Here is a 13,826-nt window from a genome sequence, read left to right on the forward strand (position 1 = left end):
GAACAAGGCAGGATTTTGTTACCTTTGGACATAGATGGTCACAAGTCTTTGAGCTATAGTCCGAGTCAAGTCACAAGTCTTTGAGCTACGTGTAACATGTTTGTTTAACGTGTTTGTTGTTCTCTCTCACGTGTGGCTGCATGCAGCAGATACGTTACGTATTATGTGTTACGTAGTTACGCAGGGAGGGGAACAACATTCAGCTCATCAGACGTTTCCTAAAAATAAGACTGTTTACGCGTCCCGCATCTCTAGGGCCCGAGTCGAGTCTGAAGTCTTTTGAGGACGAGTCTCAAGTCAAGTCTTAAGTCACTGTGTGTTTAGTCCATATCGACGGATGTCCCTCATTTCGGCCGGATGTCCGTCACCTTCCGCTTTCTTTGTGTTGGCATTCTACACTCCGGTCGATTTATGAAGACTATGGTTAACTGCTCCTCAGATCTCTGCAGGGTTAATCGACACAGCTAGCTAGAATCTGAGTTTTCTTAGTTGCACGACTAAAACAACTTTTGAACGTACACCTTCCACCAAAACAAGTTCCTTCCCGAGGCGATTTTTCAGAGGCGCCGTTATTGCGTCTGAGTGGTATTGATCTTCTCATCTGACTCTCAGCAAGACAGCAAATAAGGCTTGGTTCACATCGCAAGTCTTAATGCTTAATTCATATTTTTTGCTCAGATCCGATTTTTTTGTTTGGCTGTTCACATTACTTTTTAAAATGTGGCCTATATGAGATTCCAGTGTGAACTGTTTGCGGTTTCGAGCTGACCTGCAAGCGCAAAAGAACAGTAACAATGACATCACACGCAGCACGCTGTTGCACGAAAGTTTGGGAGGTTATGGAGGAAGTAAGCACTTTTGCTTTTATTTCAAAATGTTTGTGTAACGGCAGCCGTAACATTAATGAGCAGGTGCTGAGGAGGAGAAGAATGAAGAGAAGAGATCCAAATTGGCTATTTTGGCCTTCTGCAGGGTTATGGCTGCAAATTCACTACAGAGGTCTGTGTGACCGGACGACCGATTTGCATGTCAGGACCGCTACGGGCCTTCACTGCTTCGCCCTGCCCAGGCATAGTTCACCATCTTTCGGGTCCTATCGCACGCGCTCACGATCCACCTCCCCGACGGTGCGGGCAAGATGGGCCGGTGGTGCGCCCGACGGCAAGGGGCCACCTCAGTCGGCGCGCACCGGCCCTCACTTTCATTGCGCTACGGGGCGACATTCTGACCTGCGCATGCGTTTTAGAATCCTTGGTCCGTGTTGTAAAGACGGGTCGGGTGGGTATCGACATTGCCACCGACCCCTGACACCTTTTACGTGAGCCGATCCTCGCCCAACAACTACTAAACACTAAGTAATGTTTCTCTTTGGTTCAAACAGTCAGGGTCGGGTAAAGGATAGGCAAAGTGAGCAGCTTGTTATAGACCTTGCAGCCAACGGAGACTTCCAAACAAACTCAAAATGTAGGCCTACTGTTATTGTAATGTTTTAACATCTTTGCACAAGAAAGAAAGATAAGAAATGTTGCTCTAAGCAGATTACTTATTTCTACCAGGTTAATTTATTGTCTTTCACTGATTTCTTCTCCAGTTTTCACTTCAGCGTCAATAACTATTGATTAGTCACTGAAAAGCAAGTTAACGATACACAACCTAATTACCTGTTTTTCAGCCAACGATATAAGAGTGATAAACTGGGATTGGGAACAAGTTCAATATAGCAAGTGTAAAAATGCTGATAAAAAATGATACCTTTATAGATTCACATATATTGTCCCACAACAATTAAACTATGAGATGCAGAGGAGACTATGGCTATCATTGAGTAATAAATCAATACACATTCCTCTAGAGACAAACACACACGTGAGCATCCCAACGGAGACGACCAAAATAAATATTTATGCAGTCACTAAGCTAAACCCATTAATGACTGAGCACAGCTAATGATGCTGTCTGTGAACATATTACATGTACTGCCCAAATTGCCTCCGTTGTAATAACAAACCAATTTCTACCTGCTTGCCTTTTATTTTTTCCATCTTTTTTGTATTCCTGCCTTTTCATCCTTTCCATTTTCTTGAATAGCGGCTCATTTTGGACACAATTTGGAGATTACATTTTGGAGAGAGCAATTTAGAAGAAGGATGGTGACAGAGGGAATAAAATAGGGTGAAGTGGGAAGACCACAAGGAGATGGGGAGAGAGAATGAAAGATGGCAGGGTAATTTCATTGTTTTGACCTGTATGCCTTCAGTTAAATTAAATGTTTTTGGGGGCTGATTCATAGCAGCGCTGTCACTCTATGTTACTGTGGCACTGAAGGAGATGGAGGAAGCAAATATCACAGAAGCTGTCAAGGGGCTGTCTAGCAGCTTCCACTTCAACATGTAGGCCAGAGACTCACAGACTGTTGACTTCATTTATTGTGGGCAATAAAACAGATGAAATAAATCCAGCGCAGACTGGAAAAAGTACAAAAAGCCGTGAGAAACGTTATCTTCCTTCAGACCTGAACCGTAAGGTCCATGTTTCAGTTTCATAATTATTAATGTTTTGCACAATGGTTGCTGTAACAATTATTTATTTATATGTAATTGAATGATGCTGTGGCACAATACTGTATGAATCCATGCACGATACAGAGAGAGAGAGATACAGTAGTGCTTTTTTCTCACCAAATTCAAAAACTGAAACTGAGTAATATTCTGTATACATTTACTATACAATTGCTTATATTACTGTATTATTTTTAGTCATGTCAAGTAAAAAACATGGGAGTGAACAGAGATTTGAAATTTCTACAAATTTCTTAGACAACAAAAATCCGAGGTATATTTACTTAATCTGCACCATCAGCCATGTTAAATTTCCAGTATTAATGTTGCAGTGACCACTTTAAATCAATTCCTATTCTTAAATTCCTGTTTGGTACATACATATTTATAGTGTGGTTTGTATTATAATGGTTGTGATTTTCTTATTAGATAGGCCCAATGATTGACTAAAAAGATGGAAAAGACAAGGAGGTTAATCATATTTTTTTTTAATAATGATTTCAATAATGATTCAAAGGTACTTTGTAGTACACTTACACAATGATTTAGCAACAACATACAAATGAATCAAAACCCTTTGTTGTTTTTTTTCTTCCCCACACTATATCCCATCTCCGGTCTGACTGCACAGCACTGCTGTATGGTGGTCACACTGACTGGAGGCTCCCAGAATTGTTGCGTTACATCCCAGTAAGAAAAACAGATGAAGAGAGTTAATGAATGCCCTGTGACTTCTTTTGTTCCACGTTAAGAAGGCTGCTCTCGCTCTTTCTTGGTGCTCAGTGTGTGGGCGTTTGACTGCAGTGAGTCAAACTATGGTGACTTTTAAAAATCCCTGTTAATCACAAAGTGCAGTGGTAGCACAGTGTTTCTGCAGAGAGAAGTGCAAAAAAAAAAAAAAAAAATGCAATTAATGTGCTCCCTTACCCAACAGTTACAAAATCACAGAGTTACTTCCTGGTATGTGGATTTCCAGCAAGGAGCCGCCTTATGCTTGTTTAACTTCTAGTGCTCACTGTCTCTACTTTTACACAGGCTTCTGGAGGCTTGTGGTTTTTCTCCCAATGAATGCATCTGCACTGAAATATCAATATATTGAATATATTTATGGATAGGTGTAACCACAATTGTGCCAGATTTGATGTTTTTTGGGGAATTTCATTTAAGATAAATAAGTGGATTATTGGCTAGTACTTTAAAGGTATAATACGTCTAGCTTTTGTTTTGTTTGTGAACACAGCGTTTTAAGTTCTGAGAGAGAGAGAGGGGGAGAGAGAGAGAGAGGGAACGCAACAGTGGTCCGAGCGAGCTAGAGAGGGAATGAAAAATGGGAGCGCCAAAAGAGGAATGAAACATTATTTTCTGATTGTTTCACGGCAGTTACATTCTAAAGCACAAATAAACACACCCACACCGCCGCAGGAAGGAGACGCATTGCCGGATTTCGCGTGAATGCAGAGCTTAAGCCTGTCTGCGTGTGTGTTGGATAAACTTGTGCCTCGCATTAGACACCAAGGGCCGAACCTGGCAATGAGAACCCAGGGCTAGAGTCCATTAAAATCCCGCACACAGAAAAATAAGAAGACAAAATAGAGGCAGAGGGGCGAGTACTCTGCAGATACAGAGACCGCCACACACCTATAGTGGGTCATAAGTGATGATTGACAGGGATTATTTTGGTATTAGTCTGAAAATACTGCATATTATACTTTTAATCATACAATATTAAATGTTTTTTTATTGCTCCAGAACAACTGAAAATGATAAAACGCATATGTAAACCCTTGCCCCAGGCTCTTCTAAAAAGCTCCCTACTCCTTGTTTCTTGTGTCCTCTGATAAACACTGTACAGTATATTTTAAATGCACAGGGAGCATCCTGTTAACACTGACCATTTTCTTTCTCTTTACTGTTTCCAATAGCCACAGATCAGCCCAGAGATGCGCTTTTACAGGCATTGCCAAGGGCCAATTTGGAGTGAAAGATAAAGATTCATTAATTGGGAGATGAGAAGAACTATGTTTGGCCAGAACTGCTCTTGTTCTCGCTGCCAGGTCTGTTGGGAGCCTCCAAAAAGCCTGTGAACAAGGCTCCAGTGTCAGTGACAAAACAATGTTGAATCCAGTTTGAATCCTACTGTAGCACGATCTGAGCAATTCATTTAGTTATCAAACCTTTCTGGAAGTAAAACATCTTGTCTAATTATGTAATGGCTGAGCCTCATCTAAAGCTAATTTGTGGGCAAAAACAGTAATCGAACATAAAATGTTCCTGAAGTAGATGTCTACCCCCCACTTGGAAACATACTGTATTTTCCAAACAACTAGAGCCATAGAGTATATTCTGACATTTCACAAAGCTGAGTGAAAATATTAAATAGAGAATCAAATATTAAAATATAAAACCATCTTCCATTATCACACCAATATAAAGCATCAACTTACATTCTACAGTTCTGAACATCAGAGGAAAAACAAAACAACAAAGTTTTAACAAAGTCATGTTCATTAACAGTAATTCATTAACGATCAAATGTCCCGGAGGGTGGATAATCACTACGAGAGTTCCTGTAGAAAATGATGAATTTAAGCCATCTTTGTCACATTTACACGATGTTGCCATTGTTAAACAGCTTACGAAAAACACATTTACGGTAATTTGAATTTTCAATTTTTTCATGTAGATATGACTCCAGTTTAATCAAACATATGTAGTGTTTATCCAACCCTAGTCATAAATGCAGTAGCACTTGAAATAAAAGATGAGAGAAAGTTGGCACTGAGTGGAGGAGCTTATGTTAACACTGTGATACAAAACCACTGGAGTCTGGGGATATGTTGCAATTCAATCCTGACTTTGTGGTTATTTTTTTAAATAAATAGTATACATTTATCAAACATTTTCACTTTAGTAATAGCCATTTTCTGCCTGAAGTGAATAAATACTTCTAAATGACAATAGAAATTTATATTACATTCTACATACTCATAGGGAATTCAGCTCATTCCACTTCCCTTAAATTGCGTTTATGGTAACTCATCGTCATTTTCTTTTTATCAAAACGAAGCCCAAACCGCTCCAGTGAGCTCGGTTGAATTACGGTTTTGATAAACCTGGGTCGTAACAAGGTTTGAACACCTTCATTTATATGCAGATGAGCTGCCTTTGTCGAGCATTAAGTTAAATTTCTGTGTTCCCGAAAAAACACCAAACATCAACTGAGTCAGAAAATTAAACATGATATTCTTGAATATCTCAAGTGAGGAGTAGGAATGTAAACATCACTTCTAGGCAACATTCATCTCCTTATTGACATCTCTAACACTCTACAAAATAGAATCTCATCGAAATTTAAAGCATGGGGTATTAATGGGGATTTTGTTGGTTTGTGTCCACAGCAGTAATCCAAACAAGATAATCTATGAAGAATATAAAAAGCACACAGCATAGACCCAAGTTCTCAGACTTTTCAAAGAAATCACCCACATCAGAGTGTATATGATAACCCATCATGCCCTGCAATGATACCTCTGTGTTATATGGTGTAATATCACAGCTTAGTTTGGTTTAATTCTCTTATAAATAGAAACATGAGTTTGTTTCACTAAATATATTTCACAATTCACAATTATTTCACAATACTGGAAATTTTGCAACTTGCCTTCTCTGTTTGCAAAACAACAATGCCCTAAAGACACACGCAGACCTGCTTAACTTTTTCATAACTCCAGAAGCCAAATGAATACATTCACAAACTTCTCTTACTTCTAATCAATATAATACAATTAGTATCTAATTTCTTATTACGCAACTCCATCTCCTCTGCACTATATAACCTACACAGACTACTTAAAATCATCTTACTCTATTGGCTGAGGAAACAACCGCATATTAAAACACACAAGCTCTTTAATCCGTTATAAAAAGCAACATTCAAATTAGCAGCTTCTGACAACTTACAAAAATACTGTTGATGATTCTTAAGACATGTAGAAGTCAGCCCCCGGGCCACGAATTTCATTAAACCCGGCTGCAGCAAAAGTGGATTCATCCAATAAAGAATGTGCTATTTTCAACATGGGAAAGGTTCTACAACTATCAATACCTGTTTCTTTACGGTGTTTTGCTATCAAAAAAAATATTCCTAACCATTAATATTAACATACTGCTTATTGATTTCTTCTGATTAGTGTGCAAGAAAAAGAAAAAAACAAATAACAGAATTAACATAAATGTGAAGGGATTTACTGCTTGGCAAATAGAGGGAAAAGGGGCTGGTTGATCTCAGCCTCAATGTATATAAGAATGTCAATACCCAGCTCTACTCAACACCTCCCTAAAACTTTTGTTCTTACTTCACAAACGCATCTTGTGATTGACTAATTGAATTAACACTGTTACAGGTAAGAAACGATTTGTAATATCTACCAAATTACACTCACAAAGGTGTTCATCACGACACACTTATAATTAGGTGAGAGCCTGTGACAGCGGGCTGGAAAAACAAACTTCTCCCAGCCTGCCCTGACAGCGAATCCAACCATATGTCTATGTGGTGTTTACACAGTAAACATAGTTCTGTTTTCTGTATCAAATCAAACAAATAATCAGGCAGGGCAGTGGGAGAAGCTGCTCCATCACATCTCATCAGTACATTCCCAATCTGCCTACAGATGCTGATTTCTGCATCCAAAAATAAACGATATTGCTTCATGAAAATGCAGGAATGAATAACACTGGAGGGAATTATGTGAAACAACCACATGATTATGTATATCTGGCTATGAACCAGGACTGATTTTATATTTTCATTCACAAAGTATAAAATAAATGACCTTGTGCGTTTTTCTCTCCAATCAGCAGATGAGCATGTCTGGATTAAAAGTATTTTTGAGCGCAGGGATTATCAATCCAATTCTTTAGAGTGCATTTACTAAAATAAGAGCATTTTGGTTAGAAATCATCAGGAGATCATCTTCATGGTGAGCATAAGATTTTACTCATCATCATCATCATCATCATCATCATCATGTTTTGGCTTGAATATGGGGGGAAATATCTATTACGGAGATCACCCCAGATTATTATGAGTGGTATCTTTTTGTGATCCTTGAGGTAAAATGTGGAGCACTGATGTTAATGCAGAAAACAAAATGTCCCGTCTGCATTAGTATTGTAGCTCGACTTCTTTCATTACGATTACTAAGCATTTGTCATGGAACATGTTAGAAAGTTAAAATCCCCAGACATCTAAAGAGATTGGATTCAAATGCAAGAGGGCCTGGAATCGTATGCTACAATAGAGGACAGATTAATTTCTATCTCCCTGTGGTTCTGTGAGTTTATGTTGAGCTTACAAGTCAATGCCTGCATTATTTCTTTACACATAATATACAATGACGCCATGATTCTCTGCCAATTTTATAATAAAATCCTTTTTAATGACTTGATTTTAAAGGTCCCATGGCATGACAATTTCACTTTATGAGGTTTTTTAACATTAATATGAGTTCCCCCAGCCTGCCTATGGTCCACCAGTAGCTAGAAATGGTGATAGGTGTAAACCGAGCCCTGGGTATCCTGCTCTGCCTTTGAGAAAATGAAAGCTCAGATGGGCTGATCTGGAATCTTGCTCCTTATGAGGTCATAAGGAGCAAGGTTACCTCCCCTTTCTCTGCTTTGCCCACCCAGAGAATCTGGCCCACCCATGAGAGAGAGACATCATGGCTTTCAAACGAGCAAAGTGGCAGTTGGTCAAGGACATCCCCCCCCCCCCCTCTTTCCTCCTCAATAGCTACAGACACAGAAATGGCACATATTAAGGAAAGCTCATTCTGGGACTGGCTCTAGTGGCTGTAATTCTGCACCAAGGCTGAATTTCGGGAAAGAGACTTCAGATACAGTATTAGGGGACCACTAAGGCCTATATAAAAGCATCCAAAGAGTCATGGGACCTTTAACATAATCTGATGTCACAGAACTGAGCCCTTAAAGAGAATAAAAGACAGCAGTAGATGAAAGCATTTTTCTTTTTCTGCAGAGGTAGCACACAACTGTCGAGCCTCACCCAGGGGGGCTGAGAACATGCAGCTGAAGTGCTGAAGCAAGCTCCCAGTTCCTCTCTCAGCATGTTTTAAACACTGTCAGTGACAGCAGCACACAAAACAACCTCTCCCCGATAACATCTCAGCAACAACACTGGTTCATTGTCTGACAACAGGTCAGGGCCTCGATTATTAAAATTAGATGAGTAGATGTAGAGGTAATGATACACAGACAGCACTTTGAGACAGGAACCAATTATATAAACAATTAGGATCAACAGTTCTCCTTTCATGCTTTTCTCTGTGTACATTAGAACCCTCTCATAAGCAAAAGTCTCAGATGCTGATTGTGCATACCCACTTTTTTCATTTGGGACCCAAATTTGTTGTAGAGACATGATACTGCAACTACTTCGACGACACCAGACCAAGTTTGCGTCTTAATTAACTACAAGGCTGTAACTACAAGCCCGGAGGTGAGAAGATAACACTGCAAAAAATAAGAAAATTATACCTTCTTGGTTACTAGAAATTACTAAATGTATCACTCTCATTAAATAAAGAAAAATGTCTCCTTATCTACCTGCCATCTTCCTTGCTGAATTGTCAACCAGATATTACAGGAGGTTGAAAAAGATCAACAATCTAAAAGACTGTTTTAAGAAAGCCTTCAGATGTGCACCTTCTATACGTATGGATAATATTGCTTTTACACTGGAAAATGTGGAGTATTTATGTAGAAAATATCCAAAACAAAGCTAGTACGCTAGACCCTCCCTAACCCCTTTGGCACAATAATCATATTAATTATTATTATATTGTTGAATTACAAGACATTTGAATAGCAATGGTCACTCACACATTCAGAGTAATAACACAGTTTCTTAGTCGTAACACATATTGGTACTGTATGATGTTATAACATAGTTCAAAAACATTTTTTTTTCTTTTTTTTCACCTTTGTTGATATGTAATAAATTTACTTTCATCTGAAACAAAACAGAACTGTCTTTGCATGCCCTTATTATTTACAGAATCCCTTTGTCTGAGTTTGTTCTTGCTGGCTACTATAGAGCACAAATACTACACTCACAAGGAGAAATCAGACACTGGACTGCATCTGCATCAGTCAGCTGCAGAAAACATGGAGATCATGATGGACAATAATACACAGGCAACATTTTAAAGTGACGTACTGATTTGATTTGTTGTGATACCAAAAGTCTAATTATCTTTAATTAAGTCAGATATACTAATCCATGTTGTTGCTGCATTCCTCAAACAAAATGTATCAAAATGTTTGTGTTGTGTATCACAACCTTCGGACTGGTTTTTCTTTACTTTGGAGTTTTCCTCGTTGGCCACAAAGCCAGGGCCCACTTTCTCAAAAGCATCTTAGTGAATGCATTCATTGGCACATTTTACATCCCAGTACTACTCTGGGTAATCACAAATTCTTTTTTAATAAGTGTTGGCACATGTGAATACAATATATTCCATTTAAAGGCATACATTTTCAAGCCAAAATTTAAACTGCCAAATTAGATTAGAATAGTTTTGCAGTCTTTTGCAAGTTCTGTTTACCCATATACACAGACATTTACGATTAGAATATTAAGATGTATAAACATCTCATATTGATATTGCAATGATACACTACTATTGCCGAATACCTTTTGAAAAACAATGTGATTACCACTTGGATTGCGTTTACTCACATTTTTCCAAATCCAGGAATTATGACATTTGGGATTAGTCTCATGAGGCCTTATTTCAAAGCAACAGATTGAAATTTTGGCAATTCACCGATTTGCTTTCTTGCTGAGAGTGAGACGAGAAGATCAATACCACTCTCGTGTCTGTCTATTCAATAGGGACCTCTTTTGTTGTTCTGCCCCTCTTTGTCTGAAAAGAGTGGAGAAGTTCATAAAGATATTTTTACCTGTTCAACAGATGACCCTGGTAAAAGTTCTCCCAGCTTGAATATATCAATCTGTGCCCACTAACATAAGAGATGATTAATTAATTGTGATAATGATTAATCCAAATTAAAGCACTGTCTTTGAGGAAACAAAGTGACACATTGTATAGAGCAAAATTCATGAGTGAGATCCAGCTGAGCCTTACATTATGCTTTGTCAAATGTACACAATAAGCTTTAAGATTTTTGCCAATAATCCACCTGAACACGATTTTAATGACTAAGATGTTTATGGTAAAACAAGGCCTGGTCTTGTCAATCCCTCCTCTCCCTCTTTCTCGAATCACAGACAGAGATGTACAAAAGGTTTGGTCCCAACTGCTTTAGGAATCATGTAGAAAATGTACATTCAAACTTCTGAAGAAAACAAACTGGAAGAGTAGAAAATACTGACATACTGGCAGGATCAAAGAAAGCAGCGAGAGAAAGAGGGACTGAGGAATAGAAAGCTATGTAGAGGGAATAGATTGTAGAGCTGAATGAATAAAAAGATAACTTTGAGTTCTTCATTGTAACATACAGTCTGGTATGTTAGCACAATGCACCTTTTTTCAGAAGCATGTTGGATTTTATCACCAAAGAAAAAAATCCATAAACTCTCTCATATTTACAGTGTTTTTCCCTTTGTATTTTTGTGTGTGCTCATGCCTTTGTGTGTGTCAAATAAATATGTGCCCTTTGATAGCCTTTGTTTAGTCAGTACAGGCTTTAGGAGTCTTACCTCATCAATACTCTTCGCTGTCACGTTGCCATTACATCTCATTTACTAAGATACAACACACACACACACACACACACACACACACACACACACACACACACACACACACACACACACACACACACACACTCTAATTAGTTGATAGCCAATGTTACGTTAAGGCCACTACCCAAACCTAAATCATACGTAGCTCTAGATCTTCGAGAATGATTTCTGATTTAACAGACACCAAAACAACATAGTGGCCCTTTTAGCAGTTCTTCCCGCCCCACTCGTGAGAAACTGCACTAAGAAAATACAACGTGGGCAAGCTTCTTATACTTGCATCTCACTGCAAACATGTAAACACAAACACAGCAGCAGACTGTCGCAACTTGGTGTCTTCACCAACCAGCCCTCCATGACTCCTTACTTCAGGTTTTTACTCCTCGTAGGGTGGAATGGATTTCAGCATTTCCATCCTCCCATACTCTTTACTCATTTTGACCGTGCTGTTTATGAGCGCTGCTCTTCACTTCTGTGTTTTCTTTACTTGTCATCTCTGCCTCACAGTGAGGATGAACTCTGGCTGTAGTTTCTGAGTGTCAGGCTGCTGTACCTAGGCGAAGGGGGAGAGGGGGGAGGATGGGATGGGACTGGGGGAAGACACAGATCCGTCTCTGAGATAGGTGAGCTACTACTAGATGCTAAGGAATCGCGGAAAGGCGACGGCGGAGTCAAAGCAATAAGCTCCTCTTCCAACTCCCCCCTCAGAGGGGAGTTGGTGAGGCAGGTGATCAGGCCTCCTCGCATGGGGGAGAGCGAGGGGGAGATCTGGGCGTGAGGAGACGGCACAGGGTAAGGTGAATGAGGAATAGGGTGCGCAAGACAGCCACTCCGGCCCCCGAAGCTGGACTCGACAGGTGGGAGGGGCTGGACGTCAGCGTAGGTGGTGAGGGTCGGCGGCATCGGGATCTCACGGGGCAACAGATATGGGTCGACGGGGTGAGGAGGAGGAGGCGTGTGTTTGTGTGCGTGCGAGTGCGTTGGAGAGGATGACAACATCATGCTGTTGAGCTCGGAGATGTTGGCGGTGAAGCGGTTTACCACGCAGCTGATCTGATCCATCAGTGAACTCTGGGCCTTCCCAGGGTGATCGTCCACAACAACTAAACGGCCGTCATTCCCCACGACCAGAGAGCCGCTGCTGGTAGGACCGCAACTGCTGCTGCTGCTGCCGCTGCTGCCGCTGCAAACGCTGCTTGGGTAGTTTGGAATACCAGTCATCGGGGGCTCCTCCCCTACACCTGCCCCAAGCCTCTGGCTGACCGTGCTGATTGGTGAGGGCGTCTGCGGCCGGTATGTGATCGAGTAGCGCTCCTCTGCTTCGGAGAGCTCATATAGGGTCTTGTCTGTGCCAGAGTCAGGATGAATGGACAGGGAGGACATGGAGGGGAGGGAGGGCAGAGGGACATGTGGGGGCAGGTCCCCCCCTCCACAGTAACGCTCCTCCAAGGTTTTGGAGAAGGGCTTGATGACGGCAGTCTGATTGTTCTCCTTCTTCTTGATGTGGAAGGACAGCCGTTGCCACAGGTGGTTGCCACGTGAACCGCTGCGCTCAGTCTGCGCCCAAGACACTGATTTACCGTTGGAGCTGCAGAGCAGGAAGGAAGTGGAAGGAAAAGAGAGAACAGAAGGAGAGGGTTGCTTAAAGAGCTTGGAGGTAGATTTACCTTTCATGGATTTTATTTTATTGTCAGTTTGATGTGGAAAAATACATTTGATTTTGTTTACACAAACTACATTTCTGATTAGAGATTATACAAATGAGAACGAACACACACACACACACACACACACACACACACACACACACACACACACACACACACACACACACACACACACACACACACACACACACACACACACACACACACACACACACACACACACAGACTTTTATTCCGTAATCAGTTTTTATACAGCAAAAAGGGAATTTTTGATTTTGATGGTTGTATTTAACGTTGTGTTCAGGTTGTCTCAATGACCACTGAACATTGTATTCTAAACATTTCTTTCACTTCAACCAATCGCATCCTCTACTTTCTGTCTGGCAGCTAAATGTGGGCATTATAAACATACTGGACATTATTTACACTTTCCTTTAAATAAAATAGTAGTTTTGTTTAATATTCTACTCAGAGGATTTGATTTTTGTATCACATTACATGACAATCCAAATGTAGATGTAGTGACATTTATTATTATTATTTTAGATTAGATTAAACTTTATTGTCATTTAGCAGAGTACAGGTACAGAGCCAATGAAATGCAGTTGACATCCAGTCAGAAGTGCAAAAGAAGCATTAAATACCAAAGTGCAGGTTTTCTGACTAAAGTAAGTGTAAATAACATTATATTGTTATTAGAAACTTGTAGCTTGTAAAATTATACTTTCATACTTCTTTCCCCAATAAATTAATGTATTGTGCTGTTCATTATCATATCAGATCATATCATATTAGCAAATCTGAAAGCAC

The 13,826-nt window shown here is 40.0% G+C and overlaps 1 protein-coding gene across 3 annotated transcripts in view; it reads right to left on the reverse strand.

Annotated features, from left to right (window-relative positions):
- Nucleotides 1–3,139: 3,139 nt before the first annotated feature.
- The window catches only part of LOC114551675 (metabotropic glutamate receptor 5), a 62,990-nt gene continuing 52,303 nt past the window's right edge, over nt 3,140–13,826 (reverse strand). For 2 of the 3 annotated variants that reach the window (XM_028572654.1, XM_028572660.1), the window contains one exon: nt 8,450–12,937. In XM_028572654.1, the coding sequence (XP_028428455.1) occupies nt 11,851–12,937 (1,087 nt within the window). In that variant the 3' untranslated portion in view covers nt 8,450–11,850. Of the gene's footprint in view, nt 3,430–8,449; nt 12,938–13,826 lie in introns of those variants that run through there. The other variant, XR_003691981.1, reaches the window with a different exon arrangement.

The sequence above is a fragment of the Perca flavescens genome, chromosome 3 (genome assembly GCF_004354835.1).
Source record: "Perca flavescens isolate YP-PL-M2 chromosome 3, PFLA_1.0, whole genome shotgun sequence".
Taxonomy (NCBI): domain Eukaryota; kingdom Metazoa; phylum Chordata; class Actinopteri; order Perciformes; family Percidae; genus Perca; species Perca flavescens.